At 46.3% G+C, this 16,939-nt stretch overlaps 1 protein-coding gene across 1 annotated transcript in view; it reads right to left on the bottom strand.

The window, feature by feature from the left end:
• The window catches only part of LOC106598774 (transmembrane protein 65), a 101,754-nt gene that overhangs the window by 22,748 nt on the left and 62,067 nt on the right, over positions 1-16,939 (bottom strand). Inside the window, exon 6 of the mRNA XM_082959168.1 lies at positions 8,325-8,367. Coding sequence (XP_082815294.1) covers positions 8,325-8,367 — 43 coding nt within the window. The remainder of the gene's footprint in view (positions 1-8,324; positions 8,368-16,939) is intronic.

Here is a 16,939-nt window from a genome sequence, read left to right on the forward strand (position 1 = left end):
GTCCCAGGTCAAACCAAGCTAACAGAGGAGAGGCTGTGGAGCCCCAGGTCAAACCAAGCTAACAGAGGAGAGGCTGTGGAGCCCCAGGTCAAACCAAGCTAACAGAGGAGAGGCTGTGGAGCCCCAGGTCAAACCAAGCTAACAGAGGAGAGGCTGTGAGGTCCCAGGTCAAACCAAGCTAACAGAGGAGAGGCTGTGGAGCCCCAGGTCAAACCAAGCTAACAGAGGAGAGGCTGTGGAGCCCCAGGTCAAACCAAGCTAACAGAGGAGTGGCTGTGGAGTCCCAGGTCAAACCAAGCTAACAGAGGAGAGGCTGGAGCACCAGGTCAAACCAAGCTAACAGAGGAGAGGCTGTGAGGTCCCAGGTCAAACCAAGCTAACAGAGGAGAGGCTGAAGCCCCAGGTCAAACCAAGCTAACAGAGGAGAGGCTGTGGAGTCCCAGGTCAAACCAAGCTAACAGAGGAGAGGCTGTGGAGCCCCAGGTCAAACCAAGCTAACTGAGGAGAGGCTGTAGCCCCAGGTCAAACCAAGCTAACAGAGGAGAGGCTGTGAGGTCCCAGGTCAAACCAAGCTAACAGAGGAGAGGCTGGAGCCCCAGGTCAAACCAAGCTAACAGAGGAGAGGCTGTGGAGTCCCAGGTCAAACCAGGCTAACAGAGGAGAGGCTGTGGAGCCCCAGGTCAAACCAAGCTAACAGAGGAGAGACTGAAGCCCCAGGTCAAACCAAGCTAACAGAGGAGAGGCTGAAGCCCCAGGTCAAACCAAGCTAACAGAGGAGAGGCTGTGGAGCCCCAGGTCAAACTAAGCTAACAGAGGAGAGGCTGAAGACCCAGGTCAAACCAAGCTAACAGAGGAGAGGCTGTGGAGCCCCAGGTCAAACCAAGCTAACAGAGGAGAGGCTATGGAGCCCCAGGTCAAACCAAGCTAACAGAGGAGAGTCTGTGAGGTCCCAGGTCAAACCAAGCTAACAGAGGAGAGGCTGTGGAGCCCCAGGTCAAACCAAGCTAACAGAGGAGAGGCTGAAGCCCCAGGTCAAACCAAGCTAACAGAGGAGAGACTGTGGAGTCCCAGGTCAAACCAAGCTAACAGAGGAGAGGCTGTGGAGCCCCAGGTCAAACCAAGCTAACAGAGGAGAGGCTGTAGCCCCAGGTCAAACCAAGCTAACAGAGGAGAGGCTGTGAGGTCCCAGGTCAAACCAAGCTAACAGAGGAGAGGCTGGAGCCCCAGGTCAAACCAAGCTAACAGAGGAGAGTCTGTGGAGTCCCAGGTCAAACCAGGCTAACAGAGGAGAGGCTGTGGAGCCCCAGGTCAAACCAAGCTAACAGAGGAGAGACTGAAGCCCCAGGTCAAACCAAGCTAACAGAGGAGAGGCTGAAGCCCCAGGTCAAACCAAGCTAACAGAGGAGAAGTGGAGCCCCAGGTCAAACTAAGCTAACAGAGGAGAGGCTGAAGCCCCAGGTCAAACCAAGCTAACAGAGGAGAGGCTGTGGAGCCCCAGGTCAAACCAAGCTAACAGAGGAGAGGCTGTGGAGCCCCAGGTCAAACCAAGCTAACAGAGGAGAGGCTGTGGAGTCCCAGGTCAAACCAAGCTAACAGAGGAGAGGCTGTGAAGCCCCAGGTCAAACCAAGATAACAGAGGAGAGGCTGTGAAGCCCCAGGTCAAACCAAGCTAACAGAGGAGAGGCTGTGGAGCCCCAGGTCAAACCAAGCTAACAGAGGAGAGGCTGGAGCCCCAGGTCAAACCAAGCTAACAGAGGAGAGGCTGTGAGGTCCCAGGTCAAACCAAGCTAACAGAGGAGAGGCTGTGGAGCCCCAGGTCAAACCAAGCTAACAGAGGAGAGGCTGTGGAGTCCCAGGTCAAACCAAGCTAACAGAGGAGAGGATGGAGCACCAGGTCAAACCAAGCTAACAGAGGAGAGGCTGTGAGGTCCCAGGTCAAACCAAGCTAACAGAGGAGAGGCTGGAGCACCAGGTCAAACCAAGCTAACAGAGGAGAGGCTGTGGAGCCCCAGGTCAAACCAAGCTAACAGAGGAGAGGCTGTGGAGCCCCAGGTCAAACCAAGCTAACAGAGGAGAGGCTGGAGCACCAGGTCAAACCAAGCTAACAGAGGAGAGGCTGTGGAGCCCCAGGTCAAACCAAGCTAACAGAGGAGAGGCTGTGGAGTCCCAGGTCAAACCAAGCTAACAGAGGAGAGGCTGTGGAGCCCCAGGTCAAACCAAGCTAACAGAGGAGAGGCTGTGGAGCCCCAGGTCAAACCAAGCTAACAGAGGAGAGGCTGTGGAGCCCCAGGTCAAACCAAGCTAACAGAGGAGAGGCTGTGAGGTCCCAGGTCAAACCAAGCTAACAGAGGAGAGGCTGTGGAGCCCCAGGTCAAACCAAGCTAACAGAGGAGAGGCTGTGGAGCCCCAGGTCAAACCAAGCTAACAGACCTGGGCTGTGGAGCCCCAGGTCAAACCAAGCTAACAGAGGAGAGGCTGTGGAGCCCCAGGTCAAACCAAGCTAACAGAGGAGAGGCTGTGGAGCCCCAGGTCAAACCAAGCTAACAGAGGAGAGGCTGAAGCCACGGCCACAGCAGCTGACTGCTGTTAAAATAAATGACTCATACATCAAATTACAGATGTCAGAAAGAGACAGCAGCAGATTACACGACATCTGGGAAATCAAACATCTACAAGCAGACATCTACAATCCTCTCTGTCACCAGTCATAGAAAAAGGACTGCAGAGAATACAAAACAAATACTTTATTCTATAATTCACCATAATGCTGACAACAAGGCCAATAGGAAACATTTAGTCACAGGTAGCTTAGCTCTTGCCTGGTCCCAGATCTGTTGTAGCCTGGTCCCAGATCATTTGTAGCCTGGTCTCAGATCTGTTGTAGCCTTGTCCCAGATCTGTTTTAGCCTGGTCTCAGATCTGTTGTAGCCTTGTCCCAGATCTGTTTTAGCCTGGTCCCAGATCTGTTGTAGCCTTGTACCTATCAGTATAGGGACAAAGTGGAGTCGCAATTCAGACACGAGACGTATGTGGCAGGGTCTACAGGCAATCATGGACTACAAAAAGAAAACCAGCCACGTCACGGACACCGATGTCTTGCTTCCAGACAAACTCAACACCTTCTTTGCCCGCTTTGAGGATATTACAGTGCCACCGACGCGGCACGCTACCAAGGACTGCACCACCCCCACCTCCTTCTCTGTGGCCGACGTGAGTAAGATATTCAAACGGGGTAACCCTCGCAAGGCTGCCGGCCCAGACGGCATCCCTAGCCGCGTCCTCAGAGCATGCGCAGACCAGCTGGCTGGTGTGTTTACGGACATACTCAATTTCTCCCTATCCCAGTCTGCTGTCCCCACATGCTTCAAGATTGTCACCATTGTTCCTGTACACAAGAAGGCAAAGGTAACTGAACTGAATGACTATCGCCCAGTAGCACTCACTTCTGTCATCATGAAGTGTTTTGAGAGACTAGTCAAGGATCATATCACTTCCACCTTACCTGTCACCCTAGACCCACTGCAATTTGCATACCGCCCCAATAGGTCCACAGACGATGCAATCGCCATCACACTGCCCTATCGCATCTGGACAAGAGGAACACCTATGTGAGACACCATAGTACCCTCCAAGTTATAGCATTAAGCTTGAGGCCCTGAGTCTCAACCTCGGCCTGAGCCGTCCTGGATTTCCTGACGGGTCCTGGACTTCCTGACGGGCCACCCCCAGGTGGTGAAGGTAGAAAACAACATCTCCACTTTGCTGATCCCACAAGGGTGCGTGCTCAGCCACCTCCTGTACTCCCTGTTCATCCATGACTGCGTGGCCATGCACACCTCCAACTCAATCATCAAGTTTGCAGATGACACAACAGCAGTGGGCTTGATCACCAACAACGACGAGACAGCCTATAGGGAGGAGGGGAGGGCACTCGGAGTGTGGCGTCAGGAAAACAACCTCTCACTCAACGTCAACAAAACAAAGGAGATAATCGTGGACTTCAGGAAACAGCAGAGGGAGCACCCCCCTATCCACATCAATGGGACAGCAGTGGAGAAGTTGGAAAGTTTCATGTTCCTCGGCATACACATCAGGGACAACCTGAAATGGTTCACTCACACAGACAGTGTGGTGAAGAAGGCGCAACAGCACCTCTTAAACCTCAGGAGGCTGAAGAAAATTGGCTTGTCACCTAAAACCCTCACAAACTTCTACAGATGCACAATTGAGAGCATCCTGTCGGGCTGTATCACCGCCTGGTACGGCAACCGCACCGCTATCACGTCCTGACCATAGTAAGAGGTTATTTTCTATGGTAGAGTAGGTCAGGGCGTGACAGGGGGTGTTTTGTGTTTTTATATGTTTTGTATTTCTATGTTTAAGTTCTAGTTTTTCTATTTCTGTTTTTTTGGGGGGTGTTGATCTCCAATTGGAGTCAGCTGGTCCTCGTTGTCTCTAATTGGAGATCATATTTAAGTAGGGGTTTTTCTTCCTGGGGTTTGTGGGTTATTATCTTTTGAGTAGTGTTTGTTTCTCTCTGCGTCACGGTTTGTTGTTTTGGCATATTCAGTTATTTATGTATTGCAAAGTTTCACGGATTAAATAAAATGTGGAACTACAACCACGCTGCACTTTGGTCCGCTCCTTTCGACAGCCGTGACAACCGCCCACAACCGCAGGGCTCTCCAGAGGGTGGTGTGGTCTGCACAACGCATCACCGGGAGCAAACTACCTGCCCTCCAGGACACCTACAACACCAGATGTCACAGGAAGGTCAAAAAGATCATCAAGGACATCAACCACCCGAGCCACTGCCTATCCACCTCACTACCATCCAGAAGGCGAGGTCAGTACAGGTGCATCAAAGCTGGGACCGAGAGACTGAAAAACAGCTTCTCTCTCAAGGCCGTCAGACTGTTAAACAGCCATCACTAACACAGTGAGGCTGCTGCCTACATACAGACTTGAAATCATTGGCCACTCTAACAAATTAGATCACTAGTCAGTTTATTAATGCCACTTTAATAATGACGTTTGCGTATCTTGCACTACTCATCCCAGATGTATATACTGTATTTTATACCGTCTATTGCATCTCGTCTATGCCAGTCGGGCATGGCCCATCCATATATTTATATGTACATATTGTTATTACATCCCTTTACTTAGATTTTTGTGTATTAGGTAGTTGTTGTGGAATTGTTAGATGACTTGTTAGATATTACTGCACTGTCGGAACTAGAAGCACAAGCATTTCATTACACTCGCATTAACATCTGCTAACCATGTGTATGTGACCAATAAAATTAGATTTGATTTGAATAAATGACAGTTTAAAGCAGATGGTGTAACTCAGATACTATGAGAGGCCATTATCTCAAGCTAAACATTCTGTAGCAACTGTCTCCAGAGCAGTGAGACATCTTCCTCATGTGCAGCTCACACTAAAGAGAGCTACCCAGGGCCTTTTTTACCCAAAGACTGGCACTTCAGTCTAACGGTCCTGGTACGGAAACTGGTCAAGACTGGCACTTCAGTCTAACGGTCCTGGTATGGAAACTGGTCAAGACTGACACTTCAGTGTAACGGTCCTGGTATGGAAACTGGTCAAGACTGACACTTCAGTGTAACGGTCCTGGTATGGAAACTGGTCAAGACTGACACTTCAGTGTAACGGTCCTGGTATGGAAACTGGTCAAGACTGACACTTCAGTGTAACGGTCCTGGTATGGAAACTGGTCAAGACTGACACTTCAGTGTAACGGTCCTGGTATGGAAACTGGTCAAGACTGACACTTCAGTGTAACGGTCCTGGTATGGAAACTGGTCAAGACTGACACTTCAGAGTCTAACGGTCCTGGTATGGAAACTGGTCAAGACTGACACTTCAGAGTCTAACGGTCCTGGTATGGAAACTGGTCAAGACTGGCACTTCAGTCTAACGGTCCTGGTATGGAAACTGGTAAAGACTGACACTTCAGAGTCTAACGGTCCTGGTATGGAAACTGGTCAAGACTGGCACTTCAGTCTAACGGTCCTGGTATGGAAACTGGTAAAGACTGACACTTCAGAGTCTAACGGTCCTGGTATGGAAACTGGTCAAGACTGACACTTCAGTCTATCGGTCCTGGTATGGAAACTGGTCAAGACTGGCACTTCAGAGTCTAACGGTCCTGGTATGGAAACTGACTGGTCTTTGGACAGTATTTACTGAGATTATAGAACAGCTCGTCTTCATTGTGCTGATGTGCTGTCAAAGTACAGACACAGGAGAGACATTAGCTTAGAGGACATCATTAACCTCTCTCCAGTTTCATCCTGACAGGTTAGAGGACATCATTAACCTCTCTCCAGTTTCATCCTGACAGGTTAGAGGCCATCATTAACCTCTCTCCAGTTTCAGCCTGACAGGTTAGAGGACATCATTAACCTCTCTCCAGTTTCAGCCTGACAGGTTAGAGGACATCATTAGCCTCTCTCCAGTTTCAGCCTGACAGGTTAGAGGACATCCTTAACCTCTCTCCAGTTTCATCCTGACAGGTTAGAGGACATCCTTAACCTCTCTCCAGTTTCATCCTGACAGGTTAGAGGACATCATTAACCTCTCTCCAGTTTCAGCCTGACAGGTTAGAGGACATCATTAGCCTCTCTCCAGTTTCAGCCTGACAGGTTAGAGGACATCCTTAACCTCTCTCCAGTTTCATCCTGACAGGTTAGAGGACATCATTAACCTCTCTCCAGTTTCAGCCTGACAGGTTAGAGGACATCATTAACCTCTCTCCAGTTTCATCCTGACAGGTTAGAGGACATCATTAACCTCTCTCCAGTTTCAGCCTGACAGGTTAGAGGACATCATTAACCTCTCTCCAGTTTCAGCCTGACAGGTTAGAGGACATCCTTAACCTCTCTCCAGTTTCATCCTGACAGGTTAGAGGACATCATTAACCTCTCTCCAGTTTCAGCCTGACAGGTTAGAGGACATCATTAACTTCTCTCCAGTTTCAACCTGACAGGTTAGAGGACATCATTAACCTCTCTCCAGTTTCAGCCTGACAGGTTAGAGGACATCATTAACCTCTCTCCAGTTTCATCCTGACAGGTTAGAGGACATCCTTAACCTCTCTCCAGTTTCAGCCTGACAGGTTAGAGGACATCATTAACCTCTCTCCAGTGTCATCCTGACAGGTTAGAGGACATCATTAACCTCTCTCCAGTTTCAGCCTGACAGGTTAGAGGACATCATTAACCTCTCTCCAGTTTCAGCCTGACAGGTTAGAGGACATCCTTAACCTCTCTCCAGTTTCAGCCTGACAGGTTAGAGGACATCCTTAACCTCTCTCCAGTTTCAGCCTGACAGGTTAGAGGACATCATTAACCTCTCTCCAGTTTCATCCTGACAGGTTAGAGGACATCATTAACCTCTCTCCAGTTTCAGCCTGACAGGTTAGAGGACATCATTAACCTCTCTCCAGTTTCATCCTGACAGGTTAGAGGACATCATTAACCTCTCTCCAGTTTCAGCCTGACAGGTTAGAGGACATCCTTAACCTCTCTCCAGTTTCAGCCTGACAGGTTAGAGGACATCATTAACCTCTCTCCAGTTTCATCCTGACAGGTTAGAGGACATCATTAACCTCTCTCCAGTTTCAGCCTGACAGGTTAGAGGACATCATTAACCTCTCTCCAGTTTCATCCTGACAGGTTAGAGGACATCATTAGCCTCTCTCCAGTTTCAGCCTGACAGGTTAGAGGACATCCTTAACCTCTCTCCAGTTTCATCCTGACAGGTTAGAGGACATCCTTAACCTCTCTCCAGTTTCATCCTGACAGGTTAGAGGACATCATTAACCTCTCTCCAGTTTCAGCCTGACAGGTTAGAGGACATCCTTAACCTCTCTCCAGTTTCATCCTGACAGGTTAGAGGACATCATTAACCTCTCTCCAGTTTCAGCCTGACAGGTTAGAGGACATCATTAACCTCTCTCCAGTTTCAGCCTGACAGGTTAGAGGACATCATTAACCTCTCTCCAGTTTCAGCCTGACAGGTTTACTGTTTACCTATAAGCACATTGGGCACATTCCAGGTAGTCTTTTTTGCAGTTGTTCACCGCAAATAATCAGTTCCCACAATGCTTGGAGAAGTCTGGAGAGTTCTCAGAAACCACATAAGTACTGTAGCCATCTTCCTATAGCAACTACAATAGGACACCAACAGGGACTGTACACAGTGTGACTACAATAGGACTGCAATAGGACTACAATAGGACACTAACAGGGACTGTATCAGCCCTAACAGACGATTGGTTTGATCGGCCTTTTCTTACCCGAGTCCAGCCAGGTCCGACACAAGGTTCCCCAGGGCAGCAGCTGCAGAGAGAGAAGAGAGGGAGGTCATGGCTCTGCCTGGGTGAAGGACTGGTTGATGACGTCAGAGGTTAGAGGTCGGTGTATTCTCCAATGAGATCCATTCCCCCGGTGTGGGAGTTTAATTGTCGTATATGGAGTTATTTCTCACTATGCTCCTGGAACAACACAAGGTGTGTGAACCGACCAACCCTCTTTTCACACCTGACTGATTGTAATGGAACTGGTGCTTCGTAAGAGGTCAGTCATATGACTCATCATTAGACAGCAGGCTGTGTCTCTGACTCATCATTAGACAGCAGGCTGTGTCTCTGACTCATCATTAGACAGCAGGCTGTGTCTCTGACTCATCATTAGACAGCAGGCTGTGTCTGACTCATCATTAGACAGTAGGCTGTGTCTCTGACTCATCATTAGACAGCAGGCTGTGTCTCTGACTCATCATTAGACAGCAGGCTGTGTCTCTGACTCATCATTAGACAGCAGGCTGTGTCTCTGACTCATCATTAGACAGCAGGCTGTGTCTCTGACTCATCATTAGACAGTAGGCTGTGTCTCTGACTCATCATTAGACAGCAGGCTGTGTCTCTGACTCATCATTAGACAGCAGGCTGTGTCTCTGACTCATCATTAGACAGCAGGCTGTGTCTCTGACTCATCATTAGACAGTAGGCTGTGTCTCTGACTCATCATTAGACAGCAGGCTGTGTCTCTGACTCATCATTAGACAGCAGGCTATGTCTCTGACTCATCATTAGACAGCAGGCTATGTCTCTGACTCATCATTAGACAGCAGGCTGTGTCTCTGACTCATCATTAGACAGCAGGCTATGTCTCTGACTCATCATTAGACAGCAGGCTATGTCTCTGACTCGTTATTAGACAGAATGCACCTGAACTAATACAGAGAGAAATTCATTGTAAATGAGATGGGACAGAGCTAAATGTGAATTACCGAACAGCTGGTTTGTTAATGGATTTAATCTGCTCTTTCTGCTAGTTTGATGCTGAAAACAGTTTATGCACACTTCTGTCTCTCCAGAGACTGAGAGAGACAGAATCATGGCCCACAGGACTGATGTGTCTTACTGTGACTGACGTTAGTCTGAAACAATCATTGGTCTGAATGTCATGGCAACGCAGGGTCATTCAGGAGTCATGTAGTCTGTGAAGGACAGGGGTCTGTTTAATGGTAACATATTCCCATGTTAACACATCAATCTATGTATTTCTATATCAAACACCAAATAATCACTGAATGTCAAATTAGAACGGCCCATAACAAAATTGCTGTGTTGAAGATTAAGAACCAACAAAGGATCTAGAACCTAAAAGGTTTCTTCAGCTGTCCCCATAGGAGAACCCTTTGAAGAACCTTTTTGGTTCCAGGCAGAACCCTTTTGGTTCCAGGTAGAAATGTTTTGAGTTCCATGTAGTACCCTTTATACAGAAGGTTCTATATGGAACCCAAAATAGTTCTATGTGGAACCAGGTTTCTACCTGTAACCAAACATGATTTGCCTATGGGGACAGTCGAAGAACATATTTGGAACCCTTTTATCTAAGAGTGCAGTTACAGTAGTCTGAATCTAAAACTAATTGTGAATCTTTATTAGAGGAGAGAGAGAGAGCAGGACCAATGTAATTACAACTGTTTCAAGGTCAGCTGTTATTTCAGCCTCAGGGTTCTGTCCCAAATGGCACCCTATTCCCTGTATAGTGCACTACTTATAACCAGGGCCCATGGGGTAGTGCGATACATAAGGAATAGGGTGCTATTTGGGATGCAGCCCAGGCTGTAGCAGTACTGTAGCAGTGCTTCTGCAGGTTTTAGGCAGCCATCCAAAGAGAGAAGGAGAGAATGTGTACTAGACATATTTAACAAGATCAGAGCCTAATAAAAGTCCAAAACCACATCCATCACATTGAACAAGTTGATAGTGAGAAGTACAATAGGTTACATGACCAGCTGGAGTTTAAATATAAAGCCTTCAGCTTGGATTTGACTGATGATTCCACTTCATTTGTCAATAAAAACTGAAGACATGATTCATTATCCAATTTAGAATCCCCTGTAGACACTCAGAACTCCCAAAAATCTTACTTCAGCATTTTGTTTCTCTGGTGTAGTTTTTGTATGTTATGTACAGTACCGTTAGACTCTCTTAGATGTTTGTCTAACTGTTAGAAACACAGCAGGCTTATTTCAGAAACACAGCAGTGAGGAAACACGATTACAGACAGACGGTAGAACTAGTGATATTGTCCTCCTTTATCCCCTCTGGTACTTTCATTACAGTGGGTGAAGAAACACTGTGTTCAAAATGAAATTCCATCAAAAGTTGTTCTCTCTCCTTCTTTTCTTCTCTCCTCCTCAGATCAGCCGACACGTCCATTTCCCTCCCCTCAGATCAGCCGACACGTCCATTTCCCTCCCCTCAGATCAGCCGACAAGTCCATTTCCCTCCCCTCAGATCAGCCGACAAGTCCATTTCCCTCCCCTCAGATCAGCCGACAAGTCCATTTCCCTCTCCTCAGATCAGCCGACACGTCCATTTCCCTCTCCTCAGATCAGCCGACACGTCCATTTCCCTCCCCTCAGATCAGCCGACAAGTCCATTTCCCTCTCCTCAGATCAGCCGACACGTCCATTTCCCTCCCCTCAGATCAGCCGACACGTCCATTTCCCTCCCCTCAGATCAGCCGACAAGTCCATTTCCCTCTCCTCAGATCAGCCGACAAGTCCATTTCCCTCTCCTCAGATCAGCCGACACGTCCATTTCCCTCCCCTCAGATCAGTAGAGCTCTGGACCCTGTTAGTTATAGTAGAGCTCTGGGTCCAGCCTGCTGTTAGTTATAGTAGAGCTCTGGGTCCAGCCTGCTGTTAGTTATAGTAGAGCTCTGGGTCCAGCCTGCTGTTAGTTATAGTAGAGCTCTGGGTCCAGCCTGCTGTTAGTTATAGTAGAGCTCTGGGTCCAGCCTGCTGTTAGTTATAGTAGAGCTCTGGGTCCAGCCTGCTGTTAGTTATAGTAGAGCTCTGGGTCCAGCCTGCTGTTAGTTATAGTAGAGCTCTGGGTCCAGCCTGCTGTTAGTTACAGTAGAGCTCTGGGTCCAGCCTGCTGTTAGTTACAGTAGAGCTCTGGGTCCAGCCTGCTGTTAGTTACAGTAGAGCTCTGGGTCCAGCCTGCTGTTAGTTATAGTAGAGCTCTGGGTCCAGCCTGCTGTTAGTTATAGTAGAGCTCTGGGTCCAGCCTGCTGTTAGTTATAGTAGAGCTCTGGGTCCAGCCTGCTGTTAGTTATAGTGGAGATCTGGGTCCAGCCTGCTGTTAGTTACAGTAGAGCTCTGGGCCCAGCCTGCTGTTAGTTATAGTAGAGCTCTGGGTCCAGCCTGCTGTTAGTTATAGTAGAGCTCTGGGTCCAGCCTGCTGTTAGTTATAGTAGAGCTCTGGGTCCAGCCTGCTGTTAGTTATAGTAGAGCTCTGGGTCCAGCCTGCTGTTAGTTATAGTAGAGCCCTGGGTCCAGCCTGCTGTTAGTTATAGTAGAGCTCTGGGTCCAGCCTGCTGTTAGTTATAGTGGAGATCTGGGTCCAGCCTGCTGTTAGTTATAGTAGAGCTCTGGGTCCAGCCTGCTGTTAGTTATAGTAGAGCTCTGGGTCCAGCCTGCTGTTAGTTATAGTAGAGCTCTGGGTCAAGCCTGCTGTTAGTTATAGTAGAGCTCTGGGTCCAGCCTGCTGTTAGTTATAGTAGAGCTCTGGGTCCAGCCTGCTGTTAGTTATAGTAGAGCTCTGGGTCCAGCCTGCTGTTAGTTATAGTAGAGCTCTGGGTCCAGCCTGCTGTTAGTTATAGTAGAGCTCTGGGTCCAGCCTGCTGTTAGTTATAGTAGAGCTCTGGGTCCAGCCTGCTATTAGTTATAGTAGAGCTCTGGACCCTGTTAGTTATAGTAGAGCTCTGGGCCCAGCCTGCTGTTAGTTATAGTAGAGCTCTGGGTCCAGCCTGCTGTTAGTTATAGTAGAGCTCTGGGTCCAGCCTGCTGTTAGTTACAGTAGAGCTCTGGGTCAAGCCTGCTGTTAGTTATATTAGAGCTCTGGGTCCAGCCTGCTGTTAGTTATATTAGAGCTCTGGGTCCAGCCTGCTGTTAGTTATAGTAGAGCTCTGGGTCCAGCCTGCTGTTAGTTATAGTAGAGCTCTGGGTCCAGCCTGCTGTTAGTTATAGTAGAGCTCTGGGTCCAGCCTGCTGTTAGTTATAGTAGAGCTCTGGGTCCAGCCTGCTGTTAGTTATAGTAGAGCTCTGGGCCCTGCCTGCTGTTAGTTACTTTAGAGCTCTGGGTCCAGAACATCACAGCCTTGTCTTTCTACTGTTCCCTGAAATATCCCTGCAGTATCTCAGTGGGAGAGGCTTCACAGTCTATTATACAGCAGAGCTATATGACCAGCAGACACACCTCCACATGGAATATTATACTGTATCTGAATTAATTTACTCCACATGGAATATTATACTGTATCTGAATTAATTTACTCCACATGGAACACTATACTGTATCTGAATTCATTTCTTCCACATGGAACACTATACTGTATCTGAATTCATTTCTTCCACATGGAACACTATACTGTATCTGAATTCATTTCTTCCACATGGAATACTATACTGTATCTGAATTCATTTCTTCCACATGGAACACTATACTGTATCTGAATTCATTTCTTCCACATGGAACACTATACTGTATCTGAATTCATTTCTTCCACATGGAACACTATACTGTATCTGAATTCATTTCTTCCACATGGAACACTATACTGTATCTGAATTCATTTCTTCCACATGGAACACTATACTGTATCTGAATTCATTTCTTCCACATGGAACACTATACTGTATCTGATTTCATTTCTTCCACATGGAACACTATACAGTATCTGAATTAATTTCTTCCACATGGAACACTATACTGTATCTGAATTCATTTCTTCCACATGGAACACTATACTGTATCTGAATTCATTTCTTCCACATGGAACACTATACTGTATCTGAATTCATTTCTTCCACATGGAATACTATACTGTATCTGAATTCATTTCTTCCACATGGAATACTATACTGTATCTGAATTCATTTCTTCCACATGGAATACTATACTGTATCTGAATTCATTTCTTCCACATGGAATACTATACTGTATCTGAATTCATTTCTTCCACATGGAATACTATACTGTATCTGAATTCATTTCTTCCACATGGAATACTATACTGTATCTGAATTCATTTCTTCCACATGGAACACTATACTGTATCTGAATTCATTTCTTCCACATGGAACACTATACTGTATCTGAATTCATTTCTTCCACATGGAATACTATACTGTATCTGAATTCATTTCTTCCACATGGAATACTATACTGTATCTGAATTCATTTCTTCCACATGGAACACTATACTGTATCTGAATTCATTTCTTCCACATGGAATACTATACTGTATCTGAATTCATTTCTTCCACATGGAACACTATACTGTATCTGAATTCATTTCTTCCACATGGAATACTATACTGTATCTGAATTCATTTCTTCCACATGGAATACTATACTGTATCTGAATTCATTTCTTCCACATGGAATACTATACTGTATCTGAATTCATTTCTTCCACATGGAATACTATACTGTATCTGAATTCATTTCTTCCACATGGAATACTATACTGTATCTGAATTCATTTTAACTGTGGTAAAAAATAGTAAAGGGCCCAGTGAAATGCCAATGTGCTGTAACTGTAACCACATCTCCATGTACATACTACCTCAATCAGCCTGGCTAACCGGTGTCTGTATGTAGCCTCGCTACTTTTATAGCCTCGCTACTTTTATAGCCTCGCTACTTTTTTACCTCCCTTATCTCACATCATTTGCTCACATTGTATATAGTCTTATTTTTTTCTACTGCATCATTGATTGTATGTTGTTTTACTCCATGTGTAACTCTGTGTTTTTGTATGTTGTCGAACTGCTTTGCTTTATCTTGGCCAGGTCGCAATTGTAAATGAGAACTTGTTCTCAACTTGCCTACCTGGTTAAATAAAGGTGAAATAAAATAAAATAAATAGTCTCGCTACTTTTATAGCCTGTCTTTTTACTGTTGTTTTATTTTTTCACTTACCTATTGTTCACCTAATACCTTTTTTGCACTATTGGTTAGAGCCTGTAAGGAAGCATTTCACTGTAAGGTCTACATCTGTTGTATTCGGCACACGTGACAAATAAACTTTGATTTGTTAACCAAAATCAAGAGAACAAAAGGTTTCCTGCTCAGATGAATTTATCTAAGGGAAAAAAGAAGATTGTTTTCTGTTAGGTATTCTCTCAATCACAATACGTATGTTATCCCATAACATAGACCAGCCATAGGTGATGCTGCAGTCCTCAGCTACCCCAGGATTCAATATGTTATTATCCCATAACATAGGCCAGCCATAGGGGATGCTGCAGTCCTCAACTACCCCAGGATTCAATATGTTATTATCCCATAACATAGACCAGCCATAGGTGATGCTGCAGTCCTCAACTACCCCAGGATTCAATATGTTATTATCCCATAACATAGACCAGCCATAGGTGATGCTGCAGTCCTCAACTACCCCAGGATTCAATATGTTATTATCCCATAACATAGACCAGCCATAGGTGATGCTGCAGTCCTCAACTACCCCAGGATTCAATATGTTATTATCCCATAACATAGGCCAGCCATAGGTGATGCTGCAGTCCTCAGCTACCCCAGGATTCAATATGTTATTATCCCATAACATAGACCAGCCATAGGTGATGCTGCAGTCCTCAACTACCCCAGGATTCAATATGTTATTATCCCATAACATAGGCCAGCCATAGGTGATGCTGCAGTCCTCAACTACCCCAGGATTCAATATGTTATTATCCCATAACATAGGCCAGCCATAGGTGATGCTGCAGTCCTCAACTACCCCAGGATTCAATATGTTATTATCCCATAACATAGGCCAGCCATAGGTGATGCTGCAGTCCTCAACTACCCCAGGATTCAATATGTAGTTATCCCATAACATAGACCAGCCATAGGTGATGCTGCAGTCCTCAACTACCCCAGGATTCAATATGTTATTATCCCATAACATAGGCCAGCCATAGGGGATGCTGCAGTCCTCAACTACCCCAGGATTCAATATGTTATTATCCCATAACATAGACCAGCCATAGGTGATGCTGCAGTCCTCAACTACCCCAGGATTCAATATGTTATTATCCCATAACATAGGCCAGCCATAGGTGATGCTGCAGTCCTCAACTACCCCAGGATTCAATATGTTATTATCCCATAACATAGGCCATCCATAGGTGATGCTGCAGTCCTCAACTACCCCAGGATTCAATATGTAGTTATCCCATAACATAGACCAGCCATAGGTGATGCTGCAGTCCTCAACTACCCCAGGATTCAATATGTTATTATCCCATAACATAGGCCAGCCATAGGGGATGCTGCAGTCCTCAACTACCCCAGGATTCAATATGTTATTATCCCATAACATAGACCAGCCATAGGTGATGCTGCAGTCCTCAGCTACCCCAGGATTCAATATGTTATTATCCCATAACATAGGCCAGCCATAGGTGATGCTGCAGTCCTCAGCTACCCCAGGATTCAATATGTTATTATCCCATAACATAGGCCAGCCATAGGTGATGCTGCAGTCCTCAACTACCCCAGGATTCAATATGTAGTTATCCCATAACATAGACCAGCCATAGGTGATGCTGCAGTCCTCAGCTACCCCAGGATTCAATATGTTATTATCCCATAACATAGGCCAGCCATAGGGGATGCTGCAGTCCTCAACTACCCCAGGATTCAATATGTTATTATCCCATAACATAGACCAGCCATAGGTGATGCTGCAGTCCTCAGCTACCCCAGGATTCAATATGTTATTATCCCATAACATAGACCAGCCATAGGTGATGCTGCAGTCCTCAGCTACCCCAGGATTCAACATGTTATTATCCCATAACATAGACCAGCCATAGGTGATGCTGCAGTCCTCAACTACCCCAGGATTCAATAGACTGACAGTCGTTTCCAGTTTCCACAGAGTCAATAGCTTCGTTTGCTGCTGGTACCCATCCCAAATTCCATCAGGGCTCACAAATGGGAAGAGATTGAAGAAATCCGCTGACAGAGCTGTGTGTGTGTGTGTGTGTGTGTGTGTGTGTGTGTGTGTGTGTGTGTGTGTGTGTGTGTGTGTGTGTGTGTGTGTGTGTGTGTGTGTGTGTGTGTCCCTCAGCTAGTCTCATGGACTTCATATCAGCCCATATTACAGGTTCTGCAGCAAACAGTTTATATGGTGCTAATATCTGGTTCAATAACAGTTTATGTGGTGCTGATATCTGGTTCAATAACAGTTTATGTGGTGCTGATATCTGGTTCAATAACAGTTTATGTGGTGCTGATATCTGGTTCAATAACAGTTTATGTGGTGCTGATATCTGGTTCAATAACAGTTTATATGGTGCTGATATCTGGTTCAA

Source organism: Salmo salar, chromosome 02 (assembly GCF_965601325.2).
Source record: "Salmo salar chromosome 02, fSalSal1, whole genome shotgun sequence".
Classification (NCBI taxonomy): Eukaryota; Metazoa; Chordata; class Actinopteri; order Salmoniformes; family Salmonidae; genus Salmo; species Salmo salar.